The sequence below is a fragment of the Babylonia areolata genome, chromosome 5 (genome assembly GCF_041734735.1).
Source record: "Babylonia areolata isolate BAREFJ2019XMU chromosome 5, ASM4173473v1, whole genome shotgun sequence".
Lineage (NCBI taxonomy): Eukaryota > Metazoa > Mollusca > Gastropoda > Neogastropoda > Buccinidae > Babylonia > Babylonia areolata.
The window spans coordinates 34,603,332-34,623,803 of record NC_134880.1 but is presented as its reverse complement, the minus strand read 5'-3'; the positions used below and the strand labels follow the sequence as shown (position 1 = coordinate 34,623,803).

At 42.4% G+C, this 20,472-nt stretch overlaps 1 protein-coding gene across 2 annotated transcripts in view; it reads left to right on the top strand.

The window, feature by feature from the left end:
- LOC143282038 (phospholipid-transporting ATPase ID-like) overlaps positions 1–20,472 on the top strand; it is a 102,192-nt gene that overhangs the window by 28,171 nt on the left and 53,549 nt on the right. For both annotated transcript variants that reach the window (XM_076587463.1, XM_076587464.1), the window contains exons 4-7: positions 4,757–4,815; positions 6,300–6,413; positions 8,074–8,172; positions 19,397–19,531. In XM_076587463.1, coding sequence (XP_076443578.1) covers positions 4,757–4,815; positions 6,300–6,413; positions 8,074–8,172; positions 19,397–19,531 — 407 coding nt within the window. The remainder of the gene's footprint in view (positions 1–4,756; positions 4,816–6,299; positions 6,414–8,073; positions 8,173–19,396; positions 19,532–20,472) is intronic.

The following is a 20,472-nucleotide window of genomic DNA, read 5'->3' as shown; positions in this document are numbered from 1 at the left end:
GTGTGATGAACCACACACACACAGGATTCACATGTCGTGGAAGTGGTTGGGGGAGGGGGTGTAGGAGGGAAGGTGCATATCAACTCATCACTGTTCAGAAAAGCTTGTTTGAGAATTTGGCAGACTGTAATAAAGTGTGATGACTGATAGGCCTGGTGTTTTCCTGTTTTGATACTTCTCTACCTGGCTCTGCAAAATGTCATCACTTTTTCTTTTTTTTTTCTTTTTTTTGTGCGTACATGCTCACACAACACACACAGACACACACAGGACACACACACACAACACACATTGTATTGTGAAAAGAGCTGGCTTGATGTGGAACTAGAAATCATTATGGAAAGAAATGGTTTAATATAGAACTAGAAATCAGAATCAGAATACCTTTATTTTCTCTTTAAGAGAAATCAGACTGTTTCTTTCTGTACTTCCAGTGGTGTACATCAGTGCCAGACATCGGAATAGACCAATAAAGGGTTGAGAATGTCCAGTCATCTTATTGTTGAAGAAGACAGATGTCCCATTACTTTTTCATCACCAAGGTCATTGTCCAGTGCCTTTTTTTTGTTAGCTTGGACACTGTTTGTGACAAGACGATACACCCACATGACCAGTTCATTCAGAAAAAGCCATATATCATTGTGCATATAACCTGGAGTCAGACTCAACTAGTGTTTTAGCGTTTGATTAACCAGGACACAGTGTCTTCTGCGCATGCACTGGTCAGGAAAGCATTTGCTTCTGTTCTGCCCCATATGTCTGGCCTTGCCTCTAACCATTTCTGTCTTCCCAAAGAAAATAAAAAAGGTTTCTGAGGATCAGAGGTCTGGCTAGACTTTCAGGAACAATTAACTACATGATGCAACACTAAAACAGAAGGCAAGAGAACATTGAGAAAGTCTTCATTTTCATATTACTTCATTTTCAAAACTTCATTTTCATATGCTTTGTTTTCAAGACTTCATTTTTCATTTATGCCCGGTGAATTGTCTTCAAAGAATATGAGTGTTTTTATTGCAACATTCTAATAAGTAATATTGAGTGATAATATTTCATTCATTTTTTTTCAAAATTGACTAACAATTTATTAGACTTGACATGGGAAATATGTTGGCTTATTGGTTCAATGTCCCATTCATCATGGTGTGGAGGACAAATGTACGATTATATTTGGATGGGTCAGGACATTTGTCCTATTGTTGTTCATATTGATGTACACCCCTGCACTTCCCCTTTAGATGTCACTCAGTGGTTGAAAGATAGAGCCTACAGCTGGTCACTAATGTTCCGACTATAACACTCTGCAAGGAGACCTATTTATCTTCTTTTTTCCTTTTGTGATTTTTTGTAGACACAGGATTTTAAAAAAAATTTTTCTCTACATCTTACTTCATTGTATTCTCTTGTGTTGAAACAGTAATTGAACGATGCATAATGTTTTCACTTGCTTTGCTTACTTAATTATTTAAATTGCACTTTAGGTGACATAATGTCACCTGAATACTCTGACAAATTACTTCAGCCTTTGGCCGACTGAAGGTCAGTCGCCTTGATAGCAGCTTCCTTGTTGGCTCTTGTGAATCAAAACTGCACTACCAGGACATAATTTTAAAATTTGTGACAAACTTGAGCCTTTTACGAATGAACTGAATTGGAATGAGAGCTGAAAACCTAGTTTGGGCATTAAGTTGACTCTTGTGAAAATGGTTATTAAGGTTACCATTCAAGATTTTTAAAAATTAAATAAATGGTTTTTTTGCCTTAAAGCAATCACTTTTTAATACTATGTCTTGAATATTCCATTTTATTGCACATGTTTTACTGCACATCCTAATTAATCAAAGCAAATTGTGGCGTATATGCCTGGACATGCCATGTCACCCTAATACCCATTTTCACAATTGTCACACGAAAGTGCCACCTGTAGCCACATCAGTAATCATCATAACAACCCTCCCCACATCCCCACCCACACCCCAAAAAAACACCCCCAAACCACAATGATGTCAGCAAGAATGACAACATTTACAATAGCAGCAGTGCAAGAAAACCAAAAACCCTAGCTTGATTTCATTACAAACCAGACAAAGAGCAAACACTTGGACACTGATTTTGGACAATACATCAGGAGGGAAAGGGGGAGAGAGGTGATGGTGGTGATTGTCCAGACCTGCAGAGTTGTTCGCCTTGATTCCTATTGATTAGGAATGGTGACGCGCAGTGGTCTTCTCTTGGCAAAGACGATTTGTGTAATCCCCGGAGATGGAGTGGCATTTATTTCTGTGGCTCTTTTCCTGGCAGCATGGGGACTGGGGGGTGGGTGGGGGAGGGGATTTCCTTGGGAGAAGTCAAGCGCTGGAATGTCTCTCCATTGTCCCCTTTCTTTCTTTACCATCTTCTTCCTCTTCTTTTGTTCCCACTGCATGCTGTCTTCAGGCTTGATGACGGCTGATCAGATCCAAAATGAGAAGACGGTGTTTGCCTGCGAGAATTAAGTATTCATGATTTTGTGTTACATTTGCAGCAAAAACAAAACATCCTTGCATTTTTTCTTGTTTTTATGTGTTTCATATTCCATTGTCTGTGTATGGTTGTTTTTTTGGTGTGTGTGTGTGTGTGTGTGTGTGTGTGAGTGAGCATACAGGTGACATGTTTGCCTGTTGAATCAGCAAGACTATAAACATTGTGACAGAGAATGTGGGAGGGTGTCCATGTGCGTGTATGTGAGTATTTTTGCTGGTGGTAGAGCTTTGTATTGTATTGAATTTCCATGGTTCCCGTTGTAACAGTCTAGAATAGTCTAAATGTTATCCTAGTTTCAGGTCTTTTAATTTTAGTGATGTTACAGTTCACCATGTTATTTGTTTTTTTAATGTGAGTTAACGAAGCCCTTGCTTAAATGAGAGTGTGTCATCTACAGTCACTGGGAATGTTGATTGTTTTTGAATTCTTACATTCATTATCACTTGTTTCTTCTGTTGAATTGATGACTTTCCTTTTACGAAGTCCACAAAATGATTTTCTGCAATTGCACTTCCATTTATTTTAGACGTTCAGCTGTGATTCCATCCTTCTGTCGTAAAAAGTTCTAACCTGTTTCCCCAAATTTACCGTGCAAGTCCAACCTCTCGATCCTCATTATATTAAGAAAAATGTAACATCCCACTCTCAAAAAAAAAAAAAAAAAAAAAAAAGTCTGCCAGAAGAAATAGACAATGTGGAGTTTTGTGTAAAGTGAAATCACCAATGCATGTTTTGTTCTGCTGTGTTATAACACTTTTTCTTCTCCAACTTGGTCAAGGGATAATCAGGAAAAGAGTGGTAACTCCAAGAGATTTAGGGGAGGGAAGCATGTTGGCATGAGAGGGAACTGTGATGCAAGGGGAGAGGAATTTTATTGTTGAAACTGGAGGCATTGGTTTGTTTTGTGTATTTTCATAATTGAATGTGAGAGAGGTGCTTTGGCCGAATTGGTTTTGTGCTGGTCTTCAGTGATGACGAGTGATAAAGGCTCAAGGCCCCTATGTCAGCATGGTGCTGTGTCCTTTGGAAAGGCACTCCACTCCAGTTTTCCTCACTCCTCACCTCACCTCACCTCAGGCACATAATTACAAAGTAGTCGCTGGGGGAAGCCTGAGGACCGCAGACGCAACCTCCCTTCTCCCTTCTCCATCTGTCTCTGTCGGCAGCCGCCAGCAGCAGCTCACATGTGTGGAGTCCGGTCCATTGTTTGATGTTCTCATGCCAGTTCTTCCGCTGTCTTCCTCTTCTTCTCCCGCCCTCGATGGTGCCTTGCATGATTGTTTTGGACAAACTGGTGTGTCGAGTGTTGTGTCCAAACAATATCAGCTTGCGTCTCTTCACAGTTGAAAGGAGAGGTTCCTGAGGTCCAGCAAGGTTCTCAGTTCTGCTCTGTACATGTTCATTGGTCCTGTGCTCGATCCAGGAAATTTGAAGGAGCTTCCTCAGGCATTTGTTCTCGAAGGCCTGGATCTTCCTTTCAGTTTCGGCCGTCAGTGTCCATGCCTCGCAACCATACAGTACAATAGAGACTACCAGGGCTTTGTAGAGTTTGAATTTTGTGGAGAATCGGATGTTACTTTTCCACACTCTGTTCAGTTTGGTCATGGCTGCAGTGGCTGTGCCAATGCGAATTCTTATTTCTGCTTTGCTGCTGCCATCTTTTGTCAGGGTTGCTCCTAGATATTTGAAGTTCCTGACATCTTCCAGTTGTTCTCCTCACTCCACCCAGGTGTGAATGGATACCTGACTTTGGATGGGGAAGGTTGAAATGGCGGTAGAAGATAATTCTGTCTTGCCTTCTGTGCCAAGCCCCAAGACTCAGTGAATAAGAATTCACTGCCCCAATGGCCTAAAAGTCTGTGGGACTTTTAACCTTTAACCTTTTAATGCGAGAGAAACAAAACAAAGGAGGGGTGATAGAGAAGGGGGAGAGACATAGAAAGAGAGGTCATTTATGCAGTCTTTGTCCTTTTAATATGTTGATATGTATATTCACTGCTTGTTTATTTTCACCACAAGGATGTGAATGAATATAGATGGATCAGATGTCCAGATGTTGATCAGACGTGAGCAGAAATGTAGATCATTGTGTGTGTGTGTGTGTGTGTGTGTTTATGTACACATCCGAGTCCACTGTGTATGCACAAACATGTAACTGGATAAAAAAAAAAAGCACCAAAAGTCCTGTCCGCAGTTGTGTGATAATGAATATGTGATGTGTGATTTGTTGCAGAAATTGAAAGGAGGATTAAAGTCAATGATGGGGAATACAATGCCCAGTTTGAATATGCTGTGAGTATTCTGATCTCAGTGCATGCGTGTGTGCATGTGTGAGTGTGTGTGTGTGTGTGTGTGCATTCTTTATCATAATAATATTGAAGCACTAATGCTACGTTCACACTAGGCTGTAACCACGATCTAACCAAATGGTTACATCGCTCTCTAACTCACTGGAACCACGAATTTTTGGTTGCAGTGGGTTCCCATCGGTTAGACGATTTTTCGGGAAGACCCGATTTTTGGTTAGATAGGTGGTTAGATGGCCCCCAAAAATATGACTCGGGAGATAAAAAATTTTCGAGGTTACATCGCCCGATCAAGTTATAAACGGTTACAAAGGCATTCACACTAGTCCCCGTCGGTTCCAGTGAGTTAGAGCAGAAAATAGAGGCGGAGCCGAGTTTGAAAAAAACTCCGACATCAAAACAAAATAGCATGCCTTGCACGCACGCTGCGTGCGGTATGCAAATTGTCTGGCCCGACACATCTAACCGACTGCAAGTGATTGCAACCTTCTTTGCATGGTTGGGGTCAGTTATATTGAGTTACATCGACGCGTGTTTAACTTGATCAGTTACAGTGTGAATGTATTTAAGCTGGCTGACTGTCATTTTTTTCGTTCTTGCTGCGTCTACACGAATCCACGATTCATGATGACAGGTCAAGATGGAATGAAGAGACCCCCCTGAAACAAGGGGGTTTTATACTTTCAAAGGGAGTTTCAAGGGAGTTACAAGACCCAAGTTCCAACAGGTTGCAGCAGGTCACAGCAGGCTGGTGGAGATGCACAACCTCAAGACCCTCCACCTCATGGAAACCCACGGGAACCACAGAAAACAAAAGTATACCCCAATCTGTACATGACGCCTCAGCCACAGCACCCCTGTAACTTGGCTTGTAACTTGTTCAAGTTAGAACGAAGTTACAACGGTAGTTAGATGCCACCAGTCTAACTTCAGCGCAAAACAAAACCCAGCCAGCGAGCGAGAACTGCTGCTCTCAGTCAAAAAACGCGCGGGAAAAGGGGCGGAGCCTAATAGTTAGACAGTGGTTAGACGCTTTCCGTTCACACATGCTGTATGAAAAATCTAAAGTTTGTCTCATGGTAGTTACATCCCTCAATGTAACCATTTGGTTAGATCGTGGTTACAGCCTAGTGTGAACGTACCCTAACAGAGATGTGTACATGTTCTTTCTTTATGATGATGATATTGAAGCACATATGAGTTGCTTGTCTTCTGTTGTGTGTGCGTGCATGCATGCATGTGTGTGTTTGTGTGTATGTTCATTCTTTATCATGATGATGTTGAAGCACTAACGGAGATGTGTATGTGTTCGTTCTTCAGAAAGATGATGATGATGATGTGTGTGTGTGTGTGCGTGCGTGTATGCGTGTGTGCGCATGTATGTGTATGTGTGTGCATGTATGTGTGTGCACATGTGTGTGTGTGTGTGTGTGTGTGTGTGTGTAATAATATGTATATGTGTATGTGCAGCAAAATAAGATCACCACATCCAAGTACAACATACTGACCTTTTTGCCCAAGAACTTGTTTGAGCAGTTCCAACGCCTGGCCAACGCCTATTTCCTGGGGCTCCTCATTCTGCAGGTGACAACATTCCTTCCCCTCCCCTCATCCCAACTGTCTGGCTGTCTGTCAGTATCTTTCTGTCTGTCTGTCTCCAGGGTTAAAGAAGTCTGGAAAAAAGTCTTTGAAAAAATGAGAGAACCTCTCTGTCTGTCTATAGTGTCTGTTTCTCCAGTTTCCAGGGTTTGTAGAGAGTTTAGGGAACTTACGGAAAAGTCTTGGAGTTGGAAGAATGAGAGAATCGTTTTCAGGACTAGAAATTGTTTGAAGAAAAATATGTTTGTCCTAAAGGCTCAGAAAAAAGTCATGAAATTTTGATAGTAAACACCTTTGATCAGTACCATTCAACAAAGAGCTTTAGCAGTTAGGGCATTAAAAAAAAGGAGAAGGAAAAAGGATGAAAGTTGAACATCAGTAGTGGGATATGTCTTTCATTATCAGTGTTGCAGACATTGCTTTGATTTGGTTTGGCTTTGTGTTTTTTTCAATCTGTTCTGGAAAAATGTCTGGAAAATGTATGGAAATTTGTTTTGTCACATATGTAGGAACACTATGTCACTTTTTATTCCTAAGGTATTTTGTTTTGTTTGGCTTTCAAATAATGCACACAAGACATTCAGCTGTTATTAAATGAACTCTGGAGGGAGAGAAAGGGGGTGCAAACTGAAATCATTGGACAAGATTGATTCGTGTTTCTTCTTTTCTGAGGAGTTCTGAATGGGTTGTGGTTTTGCAGCCAGAGGCATGCAGGACATGGCATTTGTATTTAGCACATTCTGTTCTTCAGGGCATTGTGCACCCAGAATGTTCAACATGTGTGGCATAGCATCTGTTCCTCCTATATCGTACATACAGGACTTTGAGTTTATATTGCATAATGTCTGTCCATACGCATTTTACAACAGGACATTCACTTGTTTTCTTTTTTCTTTTTTTTTTTTCTTTTTTGCATTGTGTCTGTTTCTGTTTTACATGATACTCACAGGATGTTCATCATAATTCTTTTTGTCTGTTTTTCCCTTTGTTTCATGCACAGGATGTTTACCTTGTATTGCATAGTGTCTGTTTCCCCTTTATTAATCATATCTCCAGAATGTTCATCTTGAGTTGCATAATGTCTGTTTCTCCTTTATTATGTGTATACGATGTTCATCTTGAATTGCAGAATGTTGCTTTCCCTTTACTGTTTGCACAGGATGTTCATCTTGTACTGCATAATGTCTGTTTCTCTTCTGTTATATACATTTTGTGTGTGTGTGTGTGTGTAAGGACATTCATCTTGTATTGCATAATGTCTGTTTCACTTTATTTTATCTACAGGATGTCCAGTTTGTGTTGCATAATGTCAGTTTCTTCTTTATCATTTACACGGGATGTTCACCTTGTATTGCATAATGTCTGTTTTTCCTTTGTTATTTACACAGAATGTGCATCTTGGATGGTATAATGTCTGTATCTCCTGTATGGGATGTTCAGTTTGTTTTGCAAAATGTCTGTTTCCAGTTCATTACATTATATGCTCAGGATGTTCAGCTTGTTTTGAGATGTGTGACAAATAAGATTGTCAGTGAAGATGACTGGCGATGACTGATACTTTTGCCAACGGGAGGATGGAGCAGGTGGGGACAGACAGGTGGATGCTGAAGGGTTGATGAGGTGTGTGTTGTTTGTCATGTTGTAGTTGATACCACCAGTGTCTTCTCTCAACCCCATCGCCACTATCATCCCCCTGTTCTTCGTGCTGAGTATTTCGGGCATCAAGGAAGCCATTGATGATTTTGTAAGTCATATGAGGCCATCAGTGCCAGCTTTTTCTTACTTTACAGTTTCCAGAGTGGCTTCTCTTTGGGGGAAAAAAAAGAACTGTCATGTTTAGAGCTGCTGCTTAATTACTGTGCTTGTGCTGTCTGGCTTGAGGGTTCCTGTATTGGTTCCTTGGTGCTTTGTGGTGCTGTTCTAACCCCATAGAACCATCACTGTTTCCTGCTTCTGCCTAATGGTGATATTGCTGTTATAACCCCACAGAGCTGTCAGTGTTGCCTGCTTTCATGTTGCTGTTGTAACTCCACAGATCTCTCAGTATTGCCAGCTTCTACTTACCTGTGTTTGATGGTGTTTTATTTTGTTGTCGTAACCCCATAAAACTTTCAGTGTGACCTGTATTGTACTTAACATGTTCAATGGGTGTTTGTGATTTCCTTCCTGCACCAGGACTAGCACATAAGTCATAAGGCACCTGCTTCTCCACACTGGGTTTTCAGCACATTAAAATGCAGTTCTTGGCTTCTCTTTGCTTGTTTTAAGTGTTTAGAGAGTGTGCTTGTGCTGTTGCCTGGAGTGCTCATGTGGTGGCTTCTTGGTGCTTTGTCTTTGTTGCCTGCTTCTGTGTGTGTTTTACGGTGCTTTGCCTTGTTGTAACCTCTTGAAGCTTTCAGCGTGACCTGTGTTGTAGTTAACCTGTTCAATGAGTGTTGGTGATTTCCTTCGTGCACCACGACTTGCACATGAGCCACATTTTGCTTTTCCACACACTGGGCTTTGGTCTTTCAGCATACTAGCATTTCTTGTACTTTTTTTTTCTTGAATCATACAGTTTCAGAACATTACCTTTTTTTTCTTATGCAGTTTTAGTACTTGATATCTATTTTTTATTTAATTAAACAGTTTCCTTTGGTGTTTTGCCAGTTGTACATGTTATAACCATTGGTACTTTTTACTTTAACTTTGTTGTCATATCAGGTATCACATTGATCAGTTGTTTTGGAAATTTAACTTCTGTCTCTGTGACCTCCCTACCTGGGTTCATTCTCTTTCACTCCCTATACCTGCAAGTCTGTAGGAAGCTATATATATTTAATGTGTATGGATCTCCTCCTTGAAACTGGAACTGAAACTTCGGCCAATATGAGGTCATACCTCAGTGGTGGTAAATCCTTGCTTCTTCTGTTCTCCCCCACTTCTGTGTTGGTGTGGGTTGGTGCCAGTCAGCTGGAATCAAGGCTGCTGCACCAAGCATCCCCCCATTCACCACCATTTCCTGTCCTCCTTTCCCTTCTCTCTCCCCTTCCATGAGGACTCTCTCCCCTTCCATGAGGACAGTGAATTTATGTTACCTTCTGGGTCATGAATAATGCATGGGAGACAGACCCAACAGACACCACATGACAGACAGACAGACAGGACAGACACAGGGGGGAGGTCAGAAAAGGGCTTGAGAGGTTTTCAGGTCAGGGGGAGGAGGAGTGGTGTTGGAGGTGGTGAGGGGGATGTTGGGGGTGTGTGAAGGGGGGTGATTGGGTGGGTGGGGGGAACATTTGTGTATGGACATGACAGCAGTGACAGTGGCCACCAGGACCTTTCCTCCCTGGCCAGACAGGGCTGTTCATGAATCATTCATAACTTTGCTTGTGTGCCAGGGCTTGGGGGTTGTGTTGTGGGAGTAGGATGTTGGTGAGGGGCTGGGTGGTGGGGGGCTGGGGGGGGGGTGTGTGTGAGTTGTGGACACTGCCAGTCTGGGGGCTCCCCTTTGTCTGTCTGTCTGACTGATGCCTGCATGCTGTCATCCAGCAGGCAGTACATAGCAATTTGTCACCACTACCACCAGTGTCTCACACATTGCTGTGTTTGGAGAATAACCATAAACATTTTGATTATTATTCAGTCATAAATTGTTGTCCATTAGGTCTTAAACTTCCGATATTGAAAATAGGGGCTTCTGGGTAAAAGTGGTCTTGGAAACAAGTACACTAAGAATAACAGTTGAAATGTGCTTGTCTCTTCTCATATGTTGACATTTTGAATGTGGATCTATGTAATAGATAATAGTGGCAGTGTTAACTCACTCGGTACAGCCAGTCCTCTCTTCTCCACTACACAGACCCCTCGGATGTCCAGTGGGTGTCTGAATGACAACCTTTAGCTTCCGTCGTCAGAATTGTGGTATTCTTTGTCAACATTCACCTCTTCAGTATAAGAGCCTTCCGCTTGCAATATTTTGATGATGGTAATTGGGCTGAAACGCTGTTAACGTCGTCTCTTTCGCCGTTCGTATGGAGAGAGTTAACTGTCACCATTGCCACCATTGTCTCTCACTTCATTGAATACTGTCCCCATCAGTGTTACTCACCTCGTTATATACTGTTACCATCAGTGTCACACACCCAGTCATGTTAACTGTCACTTCAGCATTACATACTCTGTAATGTCACCATCATTGTGGCTTACCTAGTTAAATACTGTCACTGACAGTGTCACACATCTAGTTATGTAATGTCACCATCAGTGTTGCACACCGAGTTATGTTATATCACCATAACTCGTCACCATTAGTGTCGCACACCTAGTTATACACTGTTACCATCACTATTGCGCACCTATTCATGTAATGTCACCATCAGTGTCACACACCTGGTCATACTGGCTTTATTTCTGTCACACATCAGTATTATTTTATCAGACTGCAGTCACCATAAGCAGAAATGACTGTCTCCTTTAGAGACTTGTTTTTTGTACAGCTGCATAGATGCTGTGTGTTTAACCATCTTATTTATTTTCTATGTTTTTTTTCTCAGATGCAGAGCAAGCTTTTTTTTTCTTTGAATTTGAACTTTTTTTCTTTTTTTTTCTTTTTTACACTAGCTTGGTCTGGTTGTAAACATTATCCAATACAAACATCCAAGTTTTTTTTTTTTTAATGCTGGCTTAATATGTAAATCATTTGTCAACAGACCTGCAGTTTTATTATTTCAACCCTTCTAATGAAGCCACTAAGCCACCATATGCATGCAAGCTAGTTGGTATGTTTAATCTCTGCTGGATTATGCAGCATACATGGTTAGTCTGTGATGACTTTCACAGCAAGGTCAACGTATAGATGCTGAGTGTAGTCTGTTGTGACTGTGTGTGTGGTCTGTTCTTATGCAGCAAGCTGCTGTTGCGTGGTGTTTCCTTTTCTTTAAAATCTTCTATCTCCTTAAGTCTCCTCTCCCATTTTGCCTGTACACTCTGGCCTCCCTTTTGATTTGGTTGTTTGTTATTCCTTCTATCTTCATCATCTTTGTATCTTTTCTGGCAATGTGTTTGTGTTTGTGCACCTGGTGGTGTGTGTGTTTTTGCAGTTGGTGACAGTGTGTGTATATGTGTTTGTGTGTATGTTTATGCATCTGGCGGTGTGTGTGTTGGTGGATGGTGATGTGTGTTTGTGTGCATATGTGTTTGTGTGTGTGGGTGATGGTGGGAGTGCAGGTGATGCCCGTCGTATCCTCCTTGGCACCCTTCACCACCATCATCCCCTTTGTCTTCGTCCTGCTTGTCACGGCCCTCAAGGAGGCCTCAGACGACACTGTAAGTGGTGCCTCTGTGCTCTTCCCAGACATACACAGAGCCTTGTCTTTGTCTCGTCTGCTGGTCACCAGCATCCTTTGTTTGGGTGATGATTGTCATCATCCTTGATGATTTTCATGGTCCTTGTTATGGCGATGATCATCCATGTTATGCTGATCATTGTCGTCATCCCTGTTACAGTGGTGAAGCGCCTGCATGCACTTGTTCTCTCTCTTTTTGGATATGCATACAAATCCTGGATTCTTTACAGCAGAGCTTCAGAGGAGGATCCAAGCAGTGGAAAGGAGATGCTTCAGGAGACTCTTGGCATCTCTTACAAGGACCACATAACAATTAAGAAGAATGGAAAACATTGGAGAGCACATTTAGCAGTCTGAACACCTGAATACAGTGAAAAACAGCAACAAGAAACACAAAACCCTCAGGAAGATGAGATGGTATGGCCACCTGACAAGACCATCCTGAAGAGAACAGAGCAGGGGAAAAGGTAATAGGCAGACAGTGAAATAAGTGGGCAGACAACATCACTGAATGGACACAGAGGAACTTTGCCATAACTCAGGCCCTATCCCACAACTGTCAGAAATGGATAATGTTGATGATGTGTTCTGCAGTGCAGCGTCCCCATGACCAACCAGGTTTCAGGAGCTGTGACATTGACTGTTATGGTGATCATCATTGTCACCCTTTTTACAATGATTATCATCCACAGTCCTCTGTCAGTGCTGGAATGAGGGAGCTGTACTGCAGGACATGAGGGACGCCAAGATCATCACCCTGTACAAAAACAAGGGCGAAAGGAGCGACTGCAACAACTACAGAGGCATCTCGCTTCTCAGCATTGTAGGCAAAGTCTACGCTCGGGTCCTTCTAATTTGCCTGCAGAAACTGGCCAAACGCGTTTACCCGGAATCCCAGTGCGGTTTCCGAGCAGAGAGATCCACGGTAGACATGATCTTATCCCTTCGCCAAATCCAGGAGAACTGCAGAGAGCAGAGGATGCCCCTGTAAGTCGCATTCATTGATCTCACCAAGGCCTTTGACCTAGTCAGCAGAGACGGCCTTTTCAGGGCTCTTCGAAAGATCGGGTGCCCCCCAAAACTGCACAGCCTAATTGTCCTTCCACTCCAACATGAAAGGGATGGTGCAGTTTAATGGTAACCTCTACAACCCCTTCAACGTACGCAGAGGTGTCAAACAAGGTTGCGTCCTCGCCCCCACCCTATTTGGAATCTTCTTTGCTCTTCTCCTGAGGCATGCGTTCAGCACAGCACAAGAAGGGATCTACCTGCAGACCAGATCAGATGGCAGGCTCTTCAGTCTCGCCTGCCTCAGAGCAAGGACAAAAGTCCGCAAAGTCCTCATCAGAGACATGCTCTTTGCCGACGATGCCACAGTTGTACCCACACCCAGCAGGACTTGCGGTCACTTATGGACCGCTTCTCCCAGGCCTGCAAAGATTTTGGTCTGACCATCAGTCTCAAGAAGACAAACATCCTAGGCCAAGACACACCATCTCCACCAGCCATCACCATTCATGACTTCAAGCTTGAAGCCATCCATCAGTTCACTTACCTTGGGTCCACCATCACCGACAACCTCTCCCTTGACACTGAGATCGACAATAGGATCGGGAAGGCATCCACAACGCTAGCCCGTCTCACACAAAGAGTGTGGACAAATCCCAAGCTGACCACGAAGACAAAGATGGCTGTATACAACGCCTGCATCCTCAGCACCTTCCTGTATGGCAGTGAGGCGTGGACCACACATGCTCATCAGGAGAAAAGGCTCAATATCTTCCACCTGAGAAGCCTACGGTGCATACTCGGCATCTCCTGGCAAGACAAGTGACAAACACCGAAGTCCTGACTTGCACTGGCCTCCCGACCATGTATACCATGCTGAGACAACGTTGGCTCCGCTTGCTGGGCCACGTTCGCTGCATGGAAGATGGTCGTATCCCAAAAGACATACTTTATGGAGAGCTCGCCACAGGGCAGAGAAGCATCGGCCGCCCACAGCTGAGATACAAAGACGTTTGTAAACGTGACATGAAGGTGCTTGAGATCAACACTGAGTCCTAGGAGGACCTTGCAGATGACCACAGCAGCTGGAGAAGCACTCTGAAGAATCAGCTACGGATTGGTGAGGACAAACTGTCAGCTGCTGCAGCAGAAAAGCGAGCTCGCAGAAAAGGGACGGCAGCCAACAGACCAGCATCAGTTTACACATGTGACCGCTGCGACAGAGACTGTCTCTCTCGCATCGGTCTCTACAGTCACAGGTGTCGCTGCTTGGTCCAAGCAGACAGCCTGATTAGACATTAGGTCAGATATACTCTATCCATGGTCAGCCATGACCAAAGGAGGCCTACTGTCATCCTTGCTACGATGATCAATATCCTTGTTAACAGTTATTACCATCATCCTTGTTATGGTGATCATCATCCTTGTTTCGTTGATCTTTCTTGTTAGAATGATCACTGACAGTGACATCATCCGTATTTTGGTATCATCATCGTTATCTTTGTTAGAGTGATCATCATCCTTGTTACAGAGATCATCATCCTTGTTACGGTGATCATCACCATCCTTGTGGTGGTGATCATCAGGAGGAAGGTGGCATAATGGTTAAGACACTCATCTGCCAATACAGAGTCCGTGAGGGTCTGGGTTAGAATCCTGCTCTTGCCCTTTCTCCCAAGTTTGACTGGAAAATAGAACTGAGCATCTGGTCATTCAACAAACCAAGGTCCCGTATCTATCAAGCACTTGACACACTGAAAAAGAACCCATGGCAGCGATAGTGTTGTCCTCTGACAAAATTATCTCGGAGAAATCCACGCTGATAGGTACACAAAAATATATACATGCACTCAAGGTCTCACAAGTACAAATACAAATACAAATATTGGGTTATGCTGCTGGTCAGGCATCTGCCTAGCAGATGTGGTGTATCACATGTGGATTTGTCTGAACGCAGTGATGCCTTGAGAAACTGTAACTGAAACTAATCGTCCTTGTCACAGTGATCACCATCCTTGTTACAGCGATCATCATCTTGTTATAGAAATCATCATCCTTATTACAAAGATCATGAACTGTCGCATGCCACTCTATGATGCGCAACAGCATTATCCATTATTTTATTATTTCTTTTCAGTTTGTTTGTTTTCATTTGAACACTGATTTGATGTGTGCTTGTATGTAAACTACTCTTTTTTCTCATCATCATCATGATCTGTTAGTATCTTATTGTACATTTTTTAACCAAGCCTTAAGTTTAAAGATTCATTCTTTTTCATTTCATCAGACTTTTTATTTTTTCTGCCCCATCATCTGCACCGTTTCAGTGGCATTACTCCCGCGCCGCTCATTTAGATTTCCCCATACACGGCCACACCCGGGTTCGTCCATCACAGTTCCAGCGTCGGCAGTCCACGGGGAACCATCAGTGTTAGGTCGCCAGGAGGTCACACACCAGAGGAGACCCTGCACTGCTGCTGAGTCACTTTGGTGGTGTTCAGTGGTACCTGTTCTGATTCAACGTACTTAGGACACCACCTACTAAATCCCTTACTAACGACAATAATGGCTTAGTCGCAGAGCCAGACTGAGTGAGCGTCCCCCCCAGAGTGGAGACCGCCACCACGTCCTTCAAACAACAGCCCCCCACGAATCTGCCGACACTGAAGACTCACCCCAAGCACGGAAGTGGAGGGGTATCAAAACTGAGGTCACCATGAGAGCAGGGCATGAAAGGCTACAGACTTTGAGATTGTTTTGTTTATATTGATGATGATGAAGGAGGATGACGATGACAATGACGACGTTGCTGTGGAGGTCCATTTTGGTTTGGGACTGCGTGACAAGGCTGTACTCTACGCTTCCTGTCATAATGATATCCCGGCGTTAACCAGGCCTGAGAGATACAGACACTTGCAGTGTTGGTCAGGTAATTAGAGCAACACACCCAAAGACACATCCTTGAAGTGGATGACACTCGACTGTGTGGTCCCAGTCTCCCTATTTAAGCCCACAGCACACTCAACTCTGCGTAGGAGCCAGCCACGGTCCGAAAAACCCACCTCTGCTGGGATTCGAACCCGTGTCTTCCTAGCCGTCAGTCCGCAACGCTAACCACTTCACCACTTTTTATTGATTTAAAGACCTGGCGCTTGCTATTGCACACGAGTTGATGTTGGATGACCTCACTCATCTGGAACTTTCGGTATCTTTCAAGGGAAGTCGTCACTTGGCTGTTGCTGTTCATCAGCATACTGGAGGTCGTCGTGTTCTTCATCGTTCATTCTCATCTTCATGTTAGGTTTCATTGATTATGTATGCAACTTTGAATTATGGTCACTCCTATGTCCTGTCTGTTTTACTTCATATTGTATTGTATTTATATTTATATTAGTTATTATTTTCATTGGTATTTTTGTGTTGTTTGCTTAACCCCGGAGACCGTGGCAAAGAAAAAAAAAAGGAGAAAGAAAAGAGGACGAAGAAAGAAGAATTCAAAGTGATCAATTCCAGGAGGAGGAGGGGAGAGTGGAGCAATCAAAGTTTTCCATGACCGAGTTGCAGTCAACTAGTTCCTTCAAGTTACCGGTATCTTTAACATCCGACGGGAGTCTACAAGAACTTCAGCAGAGGAGATCCAATTCCAAACAGCGAGTGTCATCTTTTGTTTACCTGACCTGGTTGTGAGTGTTGGGGGAAAGTTTGGACAATGTGTAGAGAAGACCCCATCTTCATAGATGAGAACTGTATATGAATGTTAATTGTTCCAGACAAGGAACTAGAGACATTTCTTGAAACAGTTGTCGTTGTGCTTTTGTTTTTGTTTCTTGTTGTTGCTGTTGTAGTTGTTCTTTAAGCACGGAGAACAGAAAGGCTCCTGGGACTTAAATCGATTGATAATATTATATATATGTTTGTTTGTTGTTGTTTTTTTTATGTCACTTTTCATCATTCACCATTCCCTTACCCGACCCGGGGGATAAATGCTAAAACAGATTTGGGTAGGGCAGCATTGAGGCATTCTTTTGGTTAGGGGGAGGCGTTCTTTCTGTCAAGATAGTTAGGCCCTTCTCTTTGACCCCAACAGTTATCGTGTAAGATTGTGTTTATACCTGTTTGGTGCACCAGTGGGAGTGTGTAAATAAATGTTCTGAACTGTCAATTCTTTGCCTGTGTTTCTCTTGCAAGATGCTGTTGATTGTGTTACAACTCTTTCGGCCAAATTGAGCTGTGCCTAGGACCTATTCCCTGGAATAGGTCTTCGGTACAAAACATCAACCTTGTGGTGATCATCATCCTTATTACAGAGATCATCAACCTTCATCGTCCTTCTTGTGAAGACCACTGTCATTTTCCTTATTGGTGTGATCATTGTCATTGCCCCTGTTTGTTAATAATCTTACCTAACTGCTTTTGGGGGATTTTATTTTTTCTGTGGTGCATTTTGCGTTTTGCTTTTATTCTATTTGAAATCACTGCATTGAAGCAAGTTTCTTTTGTGCATGTATATGCATTTTGCATTGGTTAAAACCTTGTATCTTGTGCAGTTCTATTGTATTCATGTAAACATGTTATAGTGCATTGATGCTGAGCATTATGCATATTTTTTATCGTGTATGCAAGTGTGCATTATATTGCATTAAAAACCAATATCGTGTATGCTTATTCTTGTGTATGCATTAGTGTTGTGTTGAAAACTAATAACACACATCTATACAAGTATATTTGGCTAAAACTGATGTATTGTACTGTACTCTTAACATGATTTAGTATGTCATGTTCTTAGAACAGAACAACTTGCAGGATTACTTTTACAGGAGAGAAAAGTTCTGCTTTTGCATTGCTTTAGTATGATGTTTTTTGTTGTTGTTTTTTTATTGTTGTGTAGCTTGTGCATTTTTGTTTTTCATTAATATAAATGACACCCAGATAGTGCATTTTTGTTTTTCATTAATATAAATGACACCCAGATTTATTTGGAAGTGAGTTGGCTTTAAATATAAATAGTATAAATAGTGTTATCTGTGATGTCTTGCAGCTATTAGCTAATGTCCTGGTTGTTGTTGTGTTGTTGTGTATGAGTATGTGCATGTGTGTGCTAACGTGTGTGTATGTGTTAGTTTATGAATGTTATTGACTGTGTATGAACGTGTGTGTGTGTGTGTGTGTGTGTGTGTGACAAAGACCAACTCAGAGAGAGTTATCTTCTTTATTCCTTTCTTTCACTTCTTCCTCCCTACCTTTTCTTTTCTCAACATTTCCTTCTCTTTACCTTTTTTAAACAGTTTTGTTTGCCGTGTTCGGTTTGTGTGTGTATGTATGTGTGTGTGTGTGTGGATTCCTTTTTGTTTCCAAACATTTCCTTCTCTTTACTGGGTTTTTTTTTATATATTTTTTTTAAGCAGTTTTGTTTTCCATCTTCCACCTCTCTGCCTTTCTTTCTTTAGTTCATGTCTTTTAAGAGACTTTTTTTTTATATATACTTCTTGTACTTCCTTCCTATTGTCCTTCCAACCTTTGCCTTCATTTTTGACTCACTAGTGTAAACAAAGTGAGTCTATGTTTTAACCCGGTGTTCGGTTGTCTGTGCGTGTGTGTGCGTGTGTGTGTGTCTGTGTGTCTGTGTGTCCGTGGTAAACTTTAACATTGACATTTTCTCTGCAAATACTTTGTCAGTTGACACCAAATTAGGCATAAAAATAGGAAAAATTCAGTTCTTTCCAGTCATCTTGTTTAAAACAAAATTGCACCTCTGGGATGGGCACAAAAAATAAGAAATGAAGCCTAATTATATGCAAACTGCATTTACTGTTATATTTATGTTTTTTGTATTCTCTAAACTTGGCACTTTGATCTGATATTCTGACCCAACAACAACAGCAGTCATTATTATCATTTTTTGTTCAAACAGGAACTTCTTTTGCTAAGCATGGAAGTTTTATTTTGCAAACGTTTTGGTGCAGATGCCAGGGGACTTAAGTTGCTTTAAACTGATCTTTCTCATCTTAAACATTACATTTTGAAATTATACTCATTACATAAAAAGCTTGGATTTTTTTATATTTTTTTTTTTAAGTGTATCACAAGTGAGTCTTGAAGGCCTTGCCTCTCTTGTCTTTCTTTATTACAGTTGCCCCCCCCCCCCCCCCCCCGGTCCCCCCCCCTTCCCCCCACTGCCCCCTCTCCCCCCAACCTTTATAATTGTGTTTTCAAGAACTCTAAATCATGAAAAGAAAAAAGTAAGTGAAATCTTAAAAATATGATTGATTTGTCAATCCCCAAGATTAAACACTGTATAAATGCTTTTAAGATGAGTGGCAGTTGTGGTCATAGTAGTAGTAGTTGTGATTCTTATGGTAGTAGTATTTCTTTTTCTTCTGCTAGTACTGTTCATTATTTGTAATTTCCAATCAGATTAACAAAGATGTATTGCATTGTAGTATAATTTCATAAAACTGAATTCTCATACAAAAAGTAGGTGTGAATCTCTTGAGCATTCTATTTCACCTTTTGTTGTTGTTGCTGTTGCTGTTGTTGTTGTTGTGGTGGTGGTGGTGGTGGTGAAAATGGCTGGAACCAGCTGATACTTGTCGGGGGCTGATCTCAGTTTTAACTGACATCTTACTGTCATAGCAACGGCATCGGAGCGACGCGCAGGTGAACAATCGCACGTCTTATGTGTTGCGTCATGGGGAGATCGTGGAGGAACGCTGGCACAAGGTGTCTGTGGGGGACATTATCAAGTTGAAAAACAACGATTTTGTGGCGGTGAGTGCAACAATTTTGTGTGTGGCAGTGCATGTTGGCTTACTTACTTTATGCTTACTGTTCATTCAGGTACAACCATCATTGGGGGATATATTGAAGTTAAGAAAGTACAATTTTTTTGTGATTCTGTGGTGGTGAGTGCAAGTGTAATTTGTGGTGGTGTTGTTGGCAGTGTGAACTCTGTTTAGTTAAGTGACAGTCAATGTGACTGTCAAAACAAATTGTCTGCTTGAAAAAAAGAGTGGCAGGTGTGTCTGTGTCTGTGAGGAGGGACAGTGGAAGGCTTGTATGTGTGCGTGTGTGTGTGTGTCTGTGTGTGTGTGTGTGTGTGAGGGAGTTTGTAGGGCTTTTGCATGTGGGGATGTTTATGTTTGTATGCTGATATATGAGAGAGATGTTGAGAGAAAGAGAGAGCCTCACGCACGCACACGTGCACACACACATACACACACTTAACCAAAAGAAAAACAACGAAAAACAAAAACACCCTCCCCCCCTCCCACACAGACAAAAAAAACAAAAAACACCCACATCCCACATCTATACACATGATGCTCACCAGGCTCCCATTCTCACGCATACACACTCACATATAAACGTCCATGCACGCGCATGCGCACACGCACACGCACACACACACACACAAAACACAACTATGGAGCAGTGAAGCATGAAAGATCAGTTGTTGAAACAGCTGGCCTATGTTGGTATTGATGTAACCTTGCAGGGGTGACAGCGGCTGCAAAGACCAAGGAGTGTTCAATGCCTGTGATGGTTTCATGCAGCCCCCCTGACCCCCCCCCCCCCCCCCCCCACAGTCCTCCCACACACCTTCCTTCCCCTCAGCCCCTTGTTCTGTGTACTTTGTGTGCTCCCTGGCACACTTTTTGAGAGCGAGTGCATCACTTAGGACGTCACTTCAGTGACGGTGTTTACTGGCT